Source organism: Pseudopodoces humilis, chromosome 20, assembly GCF_049639895.1.
Source record: "Pseudopodoces humilis isolate 2021_Gansu_Grassland_sample_001 chromosome 20, ASM4963989v1, whole genome shotgun sequence".
Taxonomy (NCBI): domain Eukaryota; kingdom Metazoa; phylum Chordata; class Aves; order Passeriformes; family Paridae; genus Pseudopodoces; species Pseudopodoces humilis.
Window position 1 is genome coordinate 11,492,561 of NC_142219.1, and position 19,354 is coordinate 11,511,914.

Sequence of the window (19,354 nt, forward strand, 5' to 3'; positions counted from 1 at the left end):
GCAAAGTCAATCTCATTTACAATTTTCTTTCAGTTTTTTTCACTGGGAAGGGTCCTCCCCATTCACCAGCAGGCATAGGGGAACAGAGGGTACTGGCTCCACTCTGCCATGGTGCCATGGGCATGTCCTGGAGTTCCTTGTGTGTTGTACTCCGTGGAGAAGGCCGAGTAGCTCATTGCCCTGTACTGGCTGTGGGAAGGCACCACCCACTGCCCCAGGCCCTGCTCGGTGCCATAGGGACTGTACATGGGCGCCCGGGCCCCGGCTTTCCCCACAGAGTCCAGAGTCATGTTCACCACTCCTGTGTAGTCCTGGGGAGGAGGCAGAGGTGGGGGCAGCGGGGGCAGGTTGGTGAAACCCTCTGGGAGCTGTTTGGAGTCGTGCTCGGGCACCATGGCGAGATCCAAGGCATGGCACCTTGCCCGGAAATCGTTCAAGGTCGCAGCATCGCGGCTGGGAAGCTGCTGGCTGTCCCCAGCCTCATGGAACCTGGGCCCAAGGGCAGAGAGAAGAGAGAGTCAGACCTAGCAAGGTGGAAAACCACGGAAAAAACACAGAGATCCCCTGGGGAAAGGCTCTTCCCCTTGCCTACTGCTTCATCTTAGTGTTGCTGTGGATTTTAGCCCAGGTCTCACTGTCACACTTACAGAAAAATGAAATGCCAGAGAAGGTGAGTCCAGACTACCTTAGTTCTGGCTAAGTTCTAGTCTGGGCTCACTCACACACAATTTTGCAATGAGAAAGGAAAAATCACTGGAGTCTTGCCACTCCTCGAACACTTCCTCCAAAGGACAGGTAAACTCTGTAGTACACAGAGCTGCCTGGGAGAGCATTTTGGGACTGGGAAATAAAGAACATTACAAAGACACGAGCATGCCCAGAACCAGTAGGTTTGAACTAGAAGAGAAAGGCTTTCCTTGGACTTATGCACACTAATCTACCATCTCTCAACCACATGTGCTGTCCAACAGAAAGGCATCTTCCCCTGTTCCCAACTGGTTGTTTTTCTTAGGAAATACCCAGCAGAAGGAGAGGAATCCCACCAACCAAAGTGTGGCTTTGGAGCAGAAGGTGGGACTCACCGATATGTCTGGTAGGACGGCGTTGGCACTTGCTGCTCTCTGGCCAGACCCTCCCTCTGCTCAGCAGGCACTGGTGAGGCTGCAGGGAACGCCTGGCTGCTGTTCTGCTCCGAGCCCCAGAAGGGATATCCACTGCTCACCACCACTGGGTTACTCTCTTCCTTCACATCTACATTCTCATCCTTCTCAAAATCTGACTCAAAGCAGGGAAAAGAAAAATGGAAAAGAATGAGAAAGGGGAAGAGGGAGGCAAAGCTCACAATGGTCTATTGGCAGTTGCAGTAATCACAGGATGGTGGAAGGAAAAACACTGCCACCTCCTGCAATCCTTCTGTCCTAAGGGAATAGCCCCTTCCAGCTCTTTTCTGCCCAGATACTGTAATGGTCAGTCCTGCCCTGTCCTCTCTCCTTAGCTCTGCTACTGCAAGCAGCACCATGAGCTAGAGCAAGGAATGATTTAACTTAAAAAACTTTCTGAATATCATTCTCTGGGTTTGTTGTGATCAATATTACCACGTTCCTCAGCAGCAGGCTCCTTTTCCTCAGGCAACTTCCTCTTCTGGCTCTTGGTTGGACTGGGCTTCTGGCATTTGGCTCGTCCTTCCCTGGAAAGAAACAAGACATGGGGGTAGCTTGGATGTAAGCTTTTGCCTAAATAAATAGGCAGGGATGCTATTAGGAGGAGAAAGAAAAGCTGTAACATTTTTAAAGTTTAAGTAAAAAAGAGTCTTTTTTACTTGGCCTTTTTTCATCAGGAATTTTTTTTTTCAGGAGATTTTTTTTTTCAGGCATAAAATAACACAAAACAAAATCTCAAATATTTTCATAACATTTTCTGCTTGGGAAAAAACTCCATTTTTTCCTTCTCTAATGCCAGTCTGAGGTCGCAATTTAAGCTCTTTTTTTCATCTCATCCACTGGCTGCCCTCAGACCAAGCAGAAGATCTCACTGCTATTGGTATCCATCTTCCCTCTTGCAGACAAAATCTCCCACTGGAAGAGACACTTTTCCACCCACAGGAAAAGAAGACAAGGGAGCTTCCAAATGTCAGAACCAAGCTGATCTCCAAGAGACCAAATGGTCTGCTGTGGACTCCTGTTATCACTGCTATTCACATGTCAGACTCCAGTCTAGCTCCAACATGCCAGGGAGTGCAGGTCTCAAATTTGTCACACCTCCCACATTTCTGTAGGAATTGTCACCTCCCACTCCCCAAGTCTCTTGAGAAGAGGCTGCAGAGAGGGACATCGCTCCCAGATACAGGGAAATGCAGAGTGCACAATGCAGCAGGCTCAGCAGAGCTGGCTGGCAGAGTTTTGCTCAAAGACCTTGGGTAAAATTCACAAGTGAATTCCAGCTATAAACAAATTCAAATGAAAAAACAGTTTACCTTCGAGTGTTCTTCCCATGTTCACGGAAACCTTTAGCAAAGGGATTGTTGTCAATCTTGAGCTTTGTAATCTTTAAACGAAAGGAACAAGACTCAGCATCACAGTGACTGGTTGGGTTCTTCACTGTTCCAAGACCTTCACCTCAGTATTTATCACAGCAGATAACTGTGTGGGAGTTTTGGACATGGCTCTGCCACAGTATCTCAGCTCTCCCAGCAGCTCCCATCATTGATCAGGAACTGACCCACAGAGAGAAGTGACCTTGCCAGGGTCAGCAGGGCTTTGGGTGGGATTCATCTGACTGACAAATACAGAGGTGAGCATCTGTATCTGGACCTGCAGACATACTTTTTACTGTATTTGGAGTTCTGTGTCACTGACAGTGCACTCATCTCATCTCATCACAGAGATGTTTTCCACAGGAACCACAATGTGCCTATTTCTTCCCACTGTCCACCACAGGTGCCTGGGATGAGCAGACAGCAAAGAGACACCTACCTGCTCGTTCTGGTAGGCAGTGACAGAGGTGAAGACAGTCTCAGGGAAGCTGAACACCTGGAAGATGCTCCAGCGGACGCTGAAGAGGTCATCTGCCTGCACGATGTGGAAGCGCGGCTTGTAACGGTGCATGGAGTGCAGGATGATCTGGGACAGACAAAGGACAAGGTTTCCATGTGTCACCACTGCCAGCACATTGCAGATTCCCTCTGGAGACTCTCAGGACACCCATTTCTAACCAGGGACTCCTGCTGGGCTTGGTGTCTCCCTGTAGTGACAGCACAGACCTGCACCTTCCCTAGCAGGGAGCTAAGAGGGCACAGGGGCCGGGCTGAGGGAGGAATAAAGGACATGTTTTGGATATGTTTTGATTTCTACATCATTTAATTTCTCCCAAATCCTGCCTATTTCCCACAAAGTTCATCTGCAATGAATTCCAAGAGAGTACAGCACAACCTACATGCCCATGTTGATCCAGAGTGTTGTTAGTGAGCTTCAGTTTTTGGAAGGAGACAGGTTCTTTCATCCAGTGGCTGCCAGGAGCTGGGGAATCTGGGTGGACATAGGTACGACAAGGGAGCTGGGGCTCTGCTTTTCCAGCAACTTCCCACTGGTCTTTATTCCACTGTGAAGGGACAGACAGAAATCTGGAGCTTAAAAAAATATGCTTTTAGTACAGAAAAGGCCCAGCAAGTTTGCTTCCCAGTCAATTCAGTGCACTCCTCTGAAGCACATGTAGCAGATTCTCTTTTACAAGCCATGATCATGTTACCAAATCAGCTCCAAGTTTAGGCCTCATTTTTCCTCCCTTTCTCCCAATGGCTGCCAGAAAAGTCTGACATTAATCATGATTAAAACTGTACTGCTTACAATGAAAATTAGTTACCTTTCCAGCTGCTCCCCAAGCAAAACTGACAAATAACTCCAGAGAGGCATAAAATCCATCAATTACTTCTGAACTTTGTCCAAAGAGAATTTATTTATCAGTGTGACAAGTGAAGCATAAAGATTAAGCTATTTAAAACAGATGAAAAGACAGCATAAATTCTGTTATTTAAAGCACTTACCTTGTACCTGAAGTTATCCATTGGCACAAAATCTACCAGCATGAGGTACTTGGCATATGGGATTAAGCCAGAGACTTTGATTTTGCATTGAGGAAACATTCGTCTGAGGGAGAAATGAAAAATAGAGTATAAAGGTTTCTCTGTGAAGTGGCTGTAAATGATCAAGCAGCATGTCACATTTACTCACTGCTGTGCAAAGCCCTGTGAGCAGTATTTCTCCAGCCAGCCACTGACCATTTGTCCATCTTATTGATGGACTGTCTAGTCCTGTGAGTTTAGACATGATAGACACTAACAGGGCAGCAGTCACTGAGGGCCTGACACTGTTACTGCTTTTGGTCTTCCAATTCCTCTAACACAACAGTGGGAAACTTGAAAGAACTATTTGGAGGTTGTACATGGTTCCTGGCCTGCTGCAGCTCTCACAGCCCTGGAGCATGGATTAAATCTGAGTGGGTAGAAAACATGCTCTCATCTAAGAGCACACCCAGCTTTCTGTTCCCATATTCCCTGCCACTACTTTTAACTTCTGACTCTGCAAAAAAGCTTTGACAGCTACCTCCCTACCCAAAGGGATTATTCCAGCTCACAGCAGCTTTGACACAATACTTTACAGCTTCACAATTCCATCTTCTTTCACTGCAAGCTCCATAATACATGACTCATTTATACTTCAGTGGAGTCTGCACACACAGATTGTTCCAAGTCTGGGCCACATTTCTTGTCTGCAAACACAGACTCAAACCCAAGCATTTACTGCTCAACTGCTGCTGCCTGTGACCTGGGCAAAGGGAGCCCAGGGCTCTTCCCAGAGCAACCTCAAAGTGACAGGAAGAACACCAATGTTACATGGTGAGATAAGGGTACAGGAGTTTTCTCAGCACGTCAGACCCACAAGTGACCTTTTGCACCTCACAGTTTGGACTTCTAGAACACCCTGAAAGTGCAATTCCTCTGCCAGGATCAGGAAGATCTGGATAATTGGCTACAAAACCAATTTAAGGGCCACCATTCAAAAAATGAGCATCTAGAGACTTTGACAACAGCTGAGAGGGGTGTGGTGTGTGCAGGCAGCTGTCCTGTGCCCCTTACCTGCCAGATTTGGTGATGATCATCTCAGTTCCTATCTGGTGAAACTTCATCCAGAGCCCCATGTCCTCGAGGGTGACCACGATGGAGCTCTGTGGGAAGGGCTCCAGGCTGGGGGAAGGAAGGGCCTCACACGGCGCTTTCACGTCTGGAAGGAGAAATGAAATGGTGACTCAGGAGGGGAACTGACCCTCGGGGTCTGGGCAGTCTGTGCCACAACAAACCTCTTAAAAACTGCTACTTTCCTTCAAAGGATTTTTGTTACTTAGTAGGCTGAGAGGTAGGGAGCCTTTTCCAACCGGTTTGGTTTTAGCTGGTAGGTCCTTTTGTGAGGATCTGCGTGTTGTACCAATTCATCCTAAATTCCATTGTTACAAAACCCACACTGGCAGGTAGCCACAGTCCACTGTTCTGGTATGATCAGGGTTACATAAAACCCTTTATCAAGAGAATGCAATAGAAGCTGAAAGGACTGGAAAGATTTTAAGTGCACCAGTGGGTAGTAGTGGAAAATGACAAGTAGGTGGTAGCAGAGGTGAAAAATCCCCCCAGAAGACAAAGATGAGACAGATAGGAGTCCTAAATGTAAGTGAAGGCAAGAAAAGGAGGTGACAGACTATGGATAGACTATATTCTGAAAAGAGAATGGCTGGTCTGAACTGGAAGTGGAGATGGGGAGCCCAGAGGAGCCTGTGAGAGGGTGGAAGGTGTCTCTTCACTAACACTCCATGGCAGTGCTGCAATCTTCCTGCTCTCCCTCTTGGGGGCACAGGCCCAGCTGTGGGCCTGGGGAAGAGGAAAGGGAGACCATTCTGGAGGAACTGCCTTTGGTGTTGACGCTACCAATCACCTCTGCACAGCTTTGGATTAAAAACATCCTTAAACCTTTGGTAGGTGCTCTCAGCAATATTGTAAGGCAGGCAAGATTGCTGCTGCCGTACTGAAAAGCCCAGTTCCATTTTAGGTGAGAATGTGACCCAGAACAGTTCTGGTGGGCTGAGTTCAGACCCAGCAGGGCTTTAGGAACACTGTCCTGAGGAGGGATGAGGAGCCTGCTCGGTGGGGCACCCACAGCAGCAGAGCTGTCCCAGCTCAGGGCCAGCAGGACCTCTCTGGGTGCTGCATTAGCAGCCAGGCACAGCTATTTGCTTAAAAGGTAGATTTTTCTGCCTCTCAGCCTGATCAGATCTTATTCAGAGCATAGGAGAAAAAAAAGGGAATTTTCACCTTGTTACTTACAGCTTTCCTGAGTAATGCCTTCAAAAGAGTATTCAGAAAAAGTAGACAACTATTTTCAGAGAAATTAGCTTTTTTCACAAAGGGACGTCTTTTCACCAAAAGAACCCAATACAAGCCTAAGTGGTTCTTCCCTCAGGATTAAGAAGTAGAAAACATTAAAATGTAATTTTGTCTGTTTATAGAGGTCTTTAGGCATTTAAAAAAAAAATCCCCTACCCTTTTTTCTGCTTTGATCCAACATTAATGAACTGGCCAAGAAGTGACACCTAGTTTGCTCACCAAGATTAGCCTGTTAACATCTTCTTACTAAAGCTTCCCCCATATCCTCTTGCAAAGACATGAAAGCTGCCATGAGACGATGCATTTGGTAGCTCAGTGCAGCACATGTATCAAAAGGAGTTACAATAAAATTGGGCTGATTTCCCACAGGAGCCATCCAGTCACAAATAAATGCAAACAGGTTTTGATTAGCTAGACAGATGCTCACTCCTTCCCCCAAATGAATTTTCAAATTAACATTTCTTTGAGCAAATTCCAATGCCATTAAAAGAGACTACAACAAGGCAGATCTCAGGAGTCTTTAGTGAGGGGAGATTTCCAATGACGTTGAGGGAATTGAAGTGAAAAGAGTTCAACACTGAATTAAAAATCAAAGGCAGATGTTATAATCTGGATTTTACCAAAATGAGTCCACAACCCACCTGTAGGAGCGCAATGCTGCAGGAGGCAGGAACAATAAATGTTACAGCTAAGGTGTAGAAATGTAGTTAAAGCCTTTCACTGTGCAGATTTTGTGTGCACAGGCTGAGGCTGAAAAGCAGGACATGGACAGTCTGCAAGAGGACCTGGAGCCCAGCAGTGGTGTGAGGTGGTGAATGGATCTGCCCAGCTGCCATCAGCTTCAGCGGGACCCTGCAGTGATGGATCTATTGTAGGCTCCACTTTGGATTTTGTTTGTAAATTTTGTTTGGATTTTTGTTTCCCTCCTAGTTTGTGCCTTTGTAACTGATGGCAAGGCTTAAGCACTCACCCTCCCACAAAGAGAGTCTGAGTGTTGGAATTATGGCAGAGAGATTTGAGCAGGGGATCCAAGCCCTGAATGGAATTTATGTGAGCTGTACTTCTATGGTTTCCTCTTCTGTGCAACTTGGTTTTAAAACCGTTATTATCCAAAAGAGATTTAAACCTTTTCCAGCAGTTCTACTTTTACTTTTAAAAAAATATTCCTATTATCATTGTATCCTATTATCATGGTAACACCACACAAACATACATTCAAAAACATCTTCTTTATGTCCAGATGAGGTTGAAAGGTAGGAAGCTGCTATGGTAAAGGCACTGAAAATTAAGAGATCTTCAATCTATTCTGTGCTTGATGTGAAGGTCCTTATACCAAGGAGTGCTACAGTTTCTGTATCTAGAACAAGCTGTACGTATCTTTTTGTCATCTTGGGGACAGAAAGGAAAGAAGGAGAAATGTGAGACAATTCAGCAGTTTTAGGAGGAAGATCTCTGGATAGAAGATGCTGGACTACAACTGCCTCACCTAAAACAGTTCTTCAATTAATTTTCCATTAAAGACAGACAATGTTAAAATGTCAGAAAATTTCTTGCAGCCTTCCCAAAATGCGTAGGATAGGATCTGCAATACTAAATTCCCAAAAAGGGAAAAAGCTATGCTTACCTTTACTAAAACCAGGTATTATTATTACATTTGTTGCTGTTCCCTTCCAAGTGAAGTCAATCACTTACAGCTATCAGTGTCCACCAGGGAGGAACACGCATCAATATACAAAGCTTTCTAATAAATTCATCTTGCAAACAAGCAAAAAAACCCTCCCGTGTTCTCTGATCTTCTCAGTGTCCGTAGAAACACCCTGACCCTCTGGAGGGAGCCCCATTTCTCAGATCCAGAGAGTTTTTTGGCAGGAACAAAAGTATGATGTTCTCACAAATGTAATGGCTTCATCTCTCAGATGCATCCAGTCATCACCTGGAACATTTCTGCTGGAGGGGGTCATACACCAGAAACAACCCAGTAAGAAAATGAGATGAATACTGCAATATTTGGAATCTTTAACATGAAAATACCATGATACATTCTACCTTTTTTCCATTGCTGCTCTTTTGTTTTTCAACTTAAAATTCAAGTGGCAGAAATCAGTACGAATCAGATCAACACATCAGGGACTGAAAAAACCCAGAGCAGCAGCAAAGGTGGAAATCGTCTAAATCACTGCACTTGCATTTTGCTCATGAATGAGACAACATCTTGCAGAGGAAGAGAAAGGAAGCTGAGACTGCCCAGTCACCTCTGATGGGCCTATAAAATGGGCTAGGATTTTTTTTTTTTCTGATGTAGAGTAAAACCCCGGAGTTAATTTAGGGTTCAGTTGCCCTGACAAAGGCAGCACCTCTGGGCTGGCCCTTGGTGTCCCAAGGCATCTCTGTCATTGTGCCCAATCCAATCATGCCCCACACAGGAGAGATTAACAGCATGCTATGAGATGGATTGAAGGAAAACATCATGAAACCCTAAGGAAATCACAAAAATCCCGTGCTGGGTGTGAACCGGGGAGGAGCCGTCGATGCCTGATTGGGGTTCATGCTTTCAAAGGGCATAAGAAATAGGAAATAAAACCCCAAAACCAGACAGTTTGTATCAGAAATGTTACTAAAAGTATGACAAGTATTTGCAGACTTTCTGTGGCCTTCAACCTGAAGAATTCAGTGCTTTGCAGACAATACACAAACACCTCCAGCCATCAGCTGAAGGGTCACACTGCGCAAGGTGATGTGGGCATGGGAGTTTTGGGCACAATTGTGAGCAAACCTTTGCTACCTTACGAAAGATCTTCCAAGGCTCTCAAAAAACACTCAAATGCACCATTTTTCATCTACTCCCATGAAAAAAAAGAAGTTTTAAAATCCTCTCCAGCCCCATGCACTCTTCTGTAAATGCTGGTGAGCACATCTTCCCTTTCTGGCATGAGGCTAGGATCTTTCTGTGCAGTGAGAAAAGGGAAGGAGTCCTTACCTGGTAAAGCTTGCATTTTTCCATGTACTGTGACGTGGAGGAGCTTGCAGGGCCAAGAGAACCACCAGAGTTCTTACAAGGGAAGCCAAAATAGTCCAGTTCAAAAGCAGGTCTGATTTCCTGAAGCAAGCACAAGCCCTTCCTTCCGAATCCAGTGTCAAGAGTGAGCGGGATGAGGATGGGACCCCAAGCACAGCTAGCCAAGGTGAGTTCCTGTTTTATGGAGGATAATGAGCAGGGAGGAGCTTCCCGCCAGGGCTGTCCCCTTGCGAGCCTTTGATGTCCAAAGGGACAAAGAGAGGAAGGATCTGCAGCAATGGCTGGGGCTAGGGGAAGAAAATCAAAGAGAATTAACATGGCTTTGACATACAGGAAACCCTACAGGGGAAATGCACCTTGATTTACTGCTAACGCACTTTTAAACAAATAGAGACAAGACTGAAAGCATCAGTTGAGGACTCAGCTACAAAATAAAAACAAATGCCTTAAACAGCAAGGAGGGATAATTTCTCTTCGGCTGTTCCATGGGTTTGTGATAATTCTCATCTTCAGCACACAGAATCATTTTACTCTTGATTTCTGGTATCAGAATCAGAACGGCATCGAGCTCGTTCCTTCCCAAGTGGGTGATTTACAGTCTGTGTAAAGTTTGCTCTCACAACTGGAACCCTGCAGCAAGTCATCCCTTCACCCCCAGGTGCCTTCCCCAACAACATGAACACATTTGATGGTAAAACCTCACTCATCTGCCCAGTTTCTGCATTCCCAGCCCTTAACTGCACTTCTTTTCAGGCACTGAGTTTATCCTTTGCTCAAGGCACTGCTCTTACCCAGGGAAGGCTGAGCAGAAATCGAAGGGCTTGAGCATTTTCCCTTAATTAGTTTATTCTGCAAGTGTGACCATTAGCTTTTGTGCTTATAAGTGCTTACAAGTGCTAAGAGACAGCAATCAAGGCTCGAGCTCCAGGGCACAACACAGCCACTGCAGCTCCTGAGGAAGGGGGTTCTGTGCATCCACACACACCAATGGCTGTACAAACATTTACAGGACCAAGACAGTCAAAACGTGGAGCTCAAAAGCAGGATATCGCTCTGAACCGGCCACTGCTGGGTCCTCCACAGCAAATTTAGGAGCTCAAAGAACTTGCTATATAGCTGCCTCTCTTTCACTGTCTAGATTTATACCAAATAAAATAATTTTTTTTTCTCTTTTGTCAGTGATGTTACTGGGACATCTGATCTTCAGTCTGACGTACAAAACAAATTTTGAATTTATTTCATGAGTTTCTACACCCAAGCATTTCTTCAGTTCTGTTTTTATTGCCTTTTGGAGCAGGCAATGCAAGGACATGCAGAGAGGACAAAGGAGCTTAATCAGAGCAGGGACTGACTCTCTTCCAGTGGTATATTGAATTTTAGGCATCCCAGTGCTATCCAGGGAGAGAGAAACCAATTCTTAGTGTTGTAAGGAAGAATGTTTTAAAGAAAAGGGGGTTGGAGAATTTGGGAAGTCTTGAGGAGGATTTTATAGCAGGAGGTGGTGCACTGGCTCCTGGCACCTCTGGTGACATCCAGCCTTGCTGGCATCCCTTTTAAACCCCTGGGTAATGCACAACACTACAGGCTTTTCTCCCTTCTTGGAGACACCCAGAGCTGTGGAGCCTCAGCACCACTGAGGAGAGGAATACCACGTGGTGGGGAAATGTCAACTTGTAGCTCAAATAGAAATTATTAATTAAATATGTGGAGAAATAAAGCAGAAGGGAAAAGGTCAGCTGAAATGGTATCAAGGTCAGATCTCTGCTTGTGCTTGCACAGCCACTACCAGACACAAAATAGGATGCAGAAAAGCTCTTTGCTCTGCTACAGAAGGAAAGCCAGCATCACATCTGCTCCCCCCCTCCATGTCCTGCTTTTCTAATGCTAGTATTTTAATTGTAGAAAGAGGAAAAAGACAACCATAATCAGAATCTGAAAAGGAAAAATAGAACAAAAATTGGGTCAGATTCAAGCTAGCAGTGAGATGAATCAACATCCCACACAGTCAGAAACCGCACAACAGCAGCAGCAGCTCTGGGAATTTCAGACTTCACCTGACAGGAGCGTGGGATGTGTATCATGACTTACTGCTGCTTCCACAAAGGCTATGAGATGGTCTCCTGCTGCCACTTCATTTGCACACTGTGTATCAGCATGTCTGGGGAACGCACATTTGCTACAAGTACTCAAATCCTTTTGGCTTCTCCCAGCTGATTGATGAGGAAGGTGGAGCCATTAATTACCCATGACTAGTTAACAACCAGTTTTCTCCCAGCCATTCTAGTTGCACTGGAAATGTTTTAAAAGTGAAAAAAAAAGTGAATTTGTTACTATTACTGGAAAGTGGGGCTAATAGGAGCAATCCCCAGGAAATTCATCCCTAGCAAAGAGGGAATTTAGCACATCACCCTCATCTGTCCATCCACGGAGAGCCCTCAGGCAGTTTGATGGGAAGTTGGAGGTAAATGTGCTGGTGTCTAACAATTCACTGGCAAATTGGAGGCTGAGGGTGTGGAAAGGGATGGGAGAGAGATGGATGTGACACGTGTAAGCCAGTGACACACACACAGCTCTGCTCCGAGCCCCTTTACAGCAGCAGGGATAAATCCAGCTCTTAACAGCAGGCTCTGCCCTGTGCTGAAGGGATGAGGTAGGGCAGGAGGGAGGGGATGTGTGATGACAAAAGCAGAGGCCAAGAGCTTTTGCTTTGCATCTCTTTGAGAAGATGATTAGAAAGAAACATTCCCCCTCTGGGTTTTGTAGCAAGGCAAATGTTTTCTGGCATTTCTCCCACCTTAAGTGAAGGTTTAACCCTTACTGGACCCTGCAGGGAGCTGGTTTGTGCACAAGAACTGTCCAAGAACACAGTGATACCTTGCAATCGCTGGCTGCTGCCTGGGGCTCCCAGACTGCTGGAGAACAGATAAGGTGTCAGGCTTTGGCTAATGGGGCTGGAGTGGCACTGCAGCCTCTGCCCAGGCAGAGCTCCCAGGGAAGCATGCCCAGAGAGCAAGCTCCATTGTGGGGCACAAAGTTACTGCCTGGGAGACAGCTGAAATGTAAAAGTCACCTTTCAAAAGAGCCAGCCTCGGATCAGTGCTCGTGGGTGCAGTAGCCAGTACCCAACCCTCAGGTTTCCCTCTCTGACAAAGTGTTGCCATATCAGCTTTGACAAACTGGGCTAAAGCCAGGCTGCCTTGTCCACCTGGATCTGCACAAGCAGGAAAGGACAACATGGAGCAGTGCAAACTGCATCTAAGAGATCCTCCCCTCTGAAACGTGAGGAAAGCCTTCCTGCCACTGAAATGGGACTCATTTAGCTGATTCCCACCCGGCACACACAGGCCACAGCCCCAGAGCAACTTGGCAACTCTGTGAAGGATCCTCTGCCATCTGCACAGATGTACTGGAAAGTGAAAAGACAACGTGTCACCAACAGGGCCCAAAATAAACCAGCTCATCACTGATACCTACTTCATTAAAAACATGAAGTGGCCTCAGATTCTCCAGAATCCACAAACTGGCTCCTTAAATCCAGGCTCATCTCACTGTGGAACAAATACAGCCTGGTTTATGCACCCAGGGCCATGGGAAAAAGCTGAGATTGTCCAGAGAAAAAGCCTGGTGAAACTGTTGCTCCTACAGCTGTGCCAGCATGTGACTCCTTGTCCTTGTTAGTGCCTCACACATCACCCAGAAAATAGGAAATACAAGTGCAGGGTTGGCCAGGACAGAGCTGCTGAGCTCTGGCAGCACAGGCACAGCCTGAACTTGGGTAGCTTTCTGAGCAAGTCTCTGTGGGTGGCTACAGGAATGGTAAAAGCCTGCAGAGTGTTTTGAGAGCCTCTGAAGAAGTGGTACATATCTCCTATCATGCTGCAGCACAAGAAACAGTTCCTACCCAGCTCCTTACAGCAGCTCACACAACACAGCATTTTCTTCTGATGGAGGGAAATGGCAGCTTTTCCCTTTCTTTTCATGGTTTTGATTGATTTTTTTCCTGAGAAATGCTATCTGGTGTCTTCAGGTACATTACAGGTGTCATGCAGACCTTCCTACCGTGGGACCAATGCACGGGACCCCACAGAGACCCCACATTTTTCCCGTGTTCTCAAGAGTGCAAAAATGACATTTGGCAGACCAAAACAGCTGTTTGGAGAGGGCCTGTTGGTAACATCTCCACGCTAATTCACCACAGGGTCCCAGGACAGAGGCTCAGTGAGCTGTGGGGATGGGTCACGGGCTGCAGGGCAGCTGTGACAGGATCTGTTCTGGAAGGGAACGTGGGAAAGCAGCTCAGGTACACAAGAAGTTGTACGTGATAAGCTTAACACAAGACTTTTCCTTTTGCAGGTTTGTGGATTGAGGTATCTGGCTGCAAAGCTGAAGAGGACACTCCCCTGTCTCCCTCCCTGACATCTGCCCTGTGCAGTGCAGCTCTGCTCCCATCCCTGCTCCCTGCTCCCATCCCTGCTCCCTGCTCCCATCCCTGCTCCCATCCCTCCCTCAGCATGGGCACAAGAAGGGAAATACTTAGCGGCCACTTAACACTGCAGGCTGAGCTCTGCCTCAAAGGCTGCAGTCCAGAGTCAAATGCAAAATGTGTCTGTCTAGAGCCCTTTCAAGTTCTCACAGACTCCTGATGTGGGTGCACTGTTTTCCTGTCATCCCATTGTGTTTCCCAGACACAGCTGAGTGCTCTGTCCAGCTCAAATCCACAAAAAGAACCTGTTGAAAGGACCCGGGGCAGCAAGGACAGCTCTGCAGACAGCTCGGCCAAGGGCACCGAGCAAGAGCTGCCTTTCCAGCCCTGCATCCTCCCTCCCACACCTGGAGCTCCAGCCCTGCATCCTCCCTCCCATACCTGGAGCTCCAGCCCTGCATCCTCCCTCCCTCCCATACCTGGAGCTCCAGCCCTGCCTGGCAGCCACAAAAGATCAGCCCGAGAAAACAGGCAGCAAATACCTCTGGCTTAACATCCATCTAGAAATACTTCTCTGTTTGTACACACGTGCACACACTCATCTGCAAAGAGAAGCATCGGCAGATCTTCACAACTGCTGGCAGTTTATTTAACCATGAATTGAGACCAGACAAAAGCCCTGAGTGGAATGGATTCTGCTGAGCAGAGGCCCAGCAGGCAATACTGCAGCAATCTCTGTTAAAATGCTGATCTTTCCACAAAAAAAGCAGCAGCTCAGACCCTGAAGGTTTTATCTAAACTTCGTGGACTTTCGAGACTGCTGATACACCATCATGGTACCTTGGTTTCCACAAAATATTACTTTTGTTGGTGATCAGGCAATTGTAAAACCAGGAAACCAAACTCAATCAAGCAAATTATGTTGTTTGGCAAAGACAGATCTCTTCTGTCATGAGGAAGTTTCATTCTTCACTGTTCATCACAGAAAGGTTCTAATCAAACCAGGAAATCAATAAACATCTATAATTCCTTATCAGAGGAACTACCTTCAAAGAGCAAATTAAAATTAAGATTTAAAGTGTTTGGAATTGAAAAATAAAAACTGCTGTGAACTCTACAGAGCTGCATAGAGCTCAGTTCCTCCAACATCACTATTGCCTCTGAAGAACTTTCTGAGGAAATTAATTATCATTACCAGAAATCATGACAAGAGAACAATTAAACCATACACAGCAGAATTTGATTTGGAGCACTTACAATAAATCCCATTTCATTTCAAAAAGATTTTATTGCTGCGTATTTCTTTTCCTTTTATAGTATTATTTATTATTTCTTTGAAAAAGAACTGTAAAAAAATTATATAGCCATAGGATACATCCATCTCCCAGCAGCAAGGGAACTGAACACAGTCTGACCTGTAGAGTCTGAGCTGAGCTTTAGAGGATCTCCCAAAAATAAAATGAACACCAGGACAGATTCATGCAAGATGCTTTTTGAAAACTCATATGGGGCATTCTGATGCATCAGCAGCAGCAAAGCCTGAAGTCAGTAACAAAGCTGGAAATACATATGGATTGTAAGCAGAAAGCCCTTGGATAAGCTCTGAGCTGTACTTTTTCTCACTCAACTTGTTCATCACCTCACAGAAAAATGGTATTTGGGTCCATAATAACATTACTCAGGTAAGAATCCTTCAACATCACTGAAAACAGAAAAAAGCACCTGTCAGATTTCAGGGATTCCTCAGTGCTGGAATGAGGCTGCCATAAGTGTACATGAACTGACACAATCAGACACAGCTGTCTCTTCTCCTTGCACTCCCTCATCTCTCCAGATTTTTTTCCCTTCATTCTTCCCATAGTGAAATTTCTCCTGCCGGTTTTTGTTGCAGGCAGGGGCTGGGTCCAGAGTGCGGGCAGATCACAGCCCGGGGCTCCCTCCCCCTCCCAGCAGATTGTGAAGTGTTTATGACCTGGCTCTTATGGCTCTAGAGGTGCTGAATGGCCTTTTCCCCCCTCGAGTCTCAGCTCCTGATGGGCAGCTACAGACCAACTTTTAGCGGGTTTGGTCCGTAGTTGTGGATTTTATTGCCCAGTTTGTCTCTTCAGCTCACATTTGTAAGCTCCAGAGTAAATTTTTCCCTGGGTAACACTCTGCAGCTCAAAGAACTCCTCTTGTTTTTATTACATCCTTAGTGATTAAAGGGATATTTAAACCTCACAATGTTCCCTGCTGTGAATATAAAAGCCTAACATCATTTCAGATAGATGTGCTTAGAAAAATAAATTAAAAATTAGCCCTACTATATCGAACAAATGCTTCTAAGTGATTAAGAACATCAGACACCTAAATGATTTAAATATATGGGATGCAATTCCTTGAGAAACCAAGGGATGACACATGGCTTTGTCCAGTCAGAACAGTTAAATACACAAATTTCCCTTGGAAGGAGGACAACAGAGGTGTGCAATGAGTGCATTATACTGCTAATACTGGATTTTATCTACTTAGGCAGAAGTGACTTAGATTTCTCCTCTCTAACTCTGCAAACATCAATGCACTTAATAGATGCCACTCTTAAAAACACAAATTTGGCATTTGTGAGGTAAAACTGTTTTTAAATGACTGCCACTTCACAGCCTGACCTATACCTGCCAAACGTAGATACAAACAATGCAATGTAAATTCAACAGAAATATTCATAAATTCTGCTCAGAAAAGTGCTGGGGAGTGTGCAGGAGGAAATCAAATCACCTTTGGGAGCAAGCCAAGCATTCCTGTGAGCACAGATGGGATGGTTATCAATACTGATGGTTACCAATACTGATGGTTATCAATACTGATGGTTATCAATACTGAGGTCACTGGGTTTGCCACTCTCCAAAACTGCATTTCCTGGTTGAAGTTTCTGCAGGAGCTGCTGCTGGGCTCAGGTTTGGTGAGCTGAGCCTCAGATGGAGGTTTGGACTCACCACCAAGGCCTTCATTTGCAAAGAACTCTGAGAGTGCAGAGAGAACCTGGCACACTTGAAGGCCTTGTGCTCTGCAGGACAGGAGTGGACAAGTTACAACAGCAGCTGGGGGGGCTGGTTTAGATTAGCAGAAACCTGCAGCAAAAATTTGAAATCTAAGTCCATACATGGTCCCCCAGTATGTCCTTCTGACTTTTGTGTTTTGTATTTCCTCTCCAAGATGGAACGACTCCTTCTCTTCCCTTTGCACCATAATCTGAAGAAGCTGTCGGGAATTGCTGAATTCTGGAATTCTTCACCCCAATTCCAGATTTTCCCCTAAGAGAAGATCACTTCAACTTTTGTTTTGAACAGTGAAGTTCAGCCATATCCACCAATAAAAATATGGTAATATTAAGGAGGTTCCCTTACAGAGGTGATTTCTAGGGTTTTCTGCACTAGGTGTGATTTCATTTCCTCGTTGAAAATATAACCATAAATATAACCAGAGGGTACTATTTGAAAATAGCACATAGCTGAGCAGGAAAGTGGCAGGGACTCTTTCTGGGAGCCTGCTGAAAAACAAACTGGCAAAACCACAAGTAATTCTTATCACCTCATTATCAAAGCTACTGGTGAACTGGAGGGAGACTGGATGAGGTGAACACCAGAAGAGATTAGAGGAGCTGGTTAAGGAAAGCTTCCATGATTGATGGCCCTGTTCACAAAGAAGAAATGAACATGTCTGCAGGGTGTAAACATACAGATGACAGAGGAAATAATATTCTACAAAGGGATATAATTATCTTCATTAGTTGGGATGAAAATGAGAGAGAAGCAATTTGACTATCCAGGAAAAAACACTGTGGCTGTGCAAGCCTGTTCTCAGAGGAACAGACAAAGTCCTTCCTGTATTAGGATCTTAATGGCTTTTTGCACACACCAGTGCCATTGCAGAGAACAATTCTGCCTTCATGTGAGCAGTAAAGAAGGCTCTGGTGGATCTGCTCCTCTCTTATTCCTACAATTCCTCAAATGAGCACTAAATGCAGTCAGGGGCCATGTGAAGAATGGAGGTTCTGCTGGCACAGGAAGAGGACAGAACCCAGGCTCACTGACACACTCTGGGTTACAGCACTACACATCTCCCGTATCTCTACACATCATAAGTCACAAAAGAGCAGCTATCAGCTCCCAAGGGAGGTGTGACTGCAATAGAAACACCACTGACCTTGGGAGAGCACTCCTCTTTTGCACTCCAGGTCACAACGAGGGGACAGGTGACAAGTTATGGAGCCACTGGGTTACATTTCCCACAAAGTGCCTTTGGGTGACAGTGAAGATACACAAAAGCCACCAGCCACTGTGTGAGAGCTGACAAAAGACTGATCCAGGGATGAGAGAAACATTTTCTCTGCAATTCTGAAGCATAAAGTTTATGAGCTGCTCTCTGGGCCTTCAGAGGGCTTCAAACAGCCCTCAAGGGAGACAAAAGAACTTCAGGTTACACATCCGTACCCACTCTGTTCCTTTAACTCCTGCACAGTGTTCTTGGCTCACCAAGTCATTTTCTGTGTTCTAACAAACTCCTGCCACAGGCAGCTCCTCCCTTTTTCCATCACAACTTTCTTTTCTATCCCTTGATAACCAAGAACAGGCCAGAAACAGAACATTCCCTGTGCTGACAAGCCCTTTCCTTTGAGGAATCCAACCTAGGGCTGTTCTTGCAACAAACTGGGATGGACAATACCTCCCTCTCTTCTGTTTCAGCCCCTAATGTTCACAGAAGTGCCAGATTCAGCTCTGAAGTCCTTTTTACCAGAACTGACATAGCTCTGGTTGAGGCAGTGGGTATTTCTCATGGATTCTGGAGAGGAGTGTGTCCATCTTTGTCCAATAAGGTCAACCTCGAGACTGACTTCCCACGCTTCAAAACCTGGGTTATGGTCTCTGATTAGCGGAAATGCAGCAAACCCATCAACCCATTGTTTAAAGATGGCTTTAACCTTGCAGAGAAGTAAAACTCACATAGCAACAGTTATTTAGGAACAGAACTTGTCAGGTTCTGGTTTAGCACTTACTGCCTGAGTTTTTTCTTGCCTGAAGACAAATGAAAATATTCCTGCAGAAATACAGATCTTGTTCAATTTGCACCAGGATCAGTCAGAATAAAGGAAATCATCACTGTTACCTGCATGCCCTCCTGACCAGCTTTGGCTTCTGCAGTGCAGCCATCTTCACTGATTTTGTGACCCAAGGAGTTCCAAACTGCTTCTGTGCCACATCCTCATCAGTCAGTTCTGTCTGGCATTAGGTGACACAGTGCCAACAAATCTGCAGTGGGATTATCACCATCATTAAAAGGTTTTCTGACAAGCCTGGCCTCACAACTTGTTTGCCATCCCCAAAGTTAAAACTGAAGCCTGCATCTTATTCAGCAACATACCAAGGGCATTCAAGCCTCAGTCTGTTCCTGCTTGCAGAGATAAAAGTTGCATTAATGGATGAAGATAATGTGGGAGACAGTTATTCTTGAG

At 45.6% G+C, this 19,354-nt stretch overlaps 1 protein-coding gene across 1 annotated transcript; it reads right to left on the minus strand.

Annotated features, from left to right (window-relative positions):
* Positions 1–19,097, minus strand: LOC102102819 (T-box-containing protein TBX6L). The gene is made up of 10 exons (XM_005524477.2): positions 19,009–19,097; positions 9,405–9,617; positions 5,132–5,276; positions 4,040–4,142; positions 3,433–3,597; positions 2,973–3,119; positions 2,474–2,544; positions 1,596–1,687; positions 1,083–1,275; positions 1–489 (listed from the first exon to the last, which is right to left on the minus strand). The coding sequence occupies exons 2-10, from the start codon at positions 9,418–9,420 to the stop codon at positions 63–65; spliced, it is 1,359 nt and encodes a 452-aa protein (XP_005524534.1). The 5' UTR covers positions 9,421–9,617; positions 19,009–19,097; the 3' UTR covers positions 1–62.
* Positions 19,098–19,354: the final 257 nt, after the last annotated feature.

Excerpts from the sequence above, each read along its gene's own strand:
- LOC102102819 (XM_005524477.2), bottom strand. Across the intron at positions 3,598-4,039 it reads TGGATAACTTCAGGTACAAG|TGGAATAAAGACCAGTGGGA; the intron begins GTAAGTGCTTTA and ends GTCCCTTCACAG. Across the intron at positions 3,120-3,432 it reads CTCTGGATCAACATGGGCAT|ATCATCCTGCACTCCATGCA; the intron begins GTAGGTTGTGCT and ends TGTCTGTCCCAG.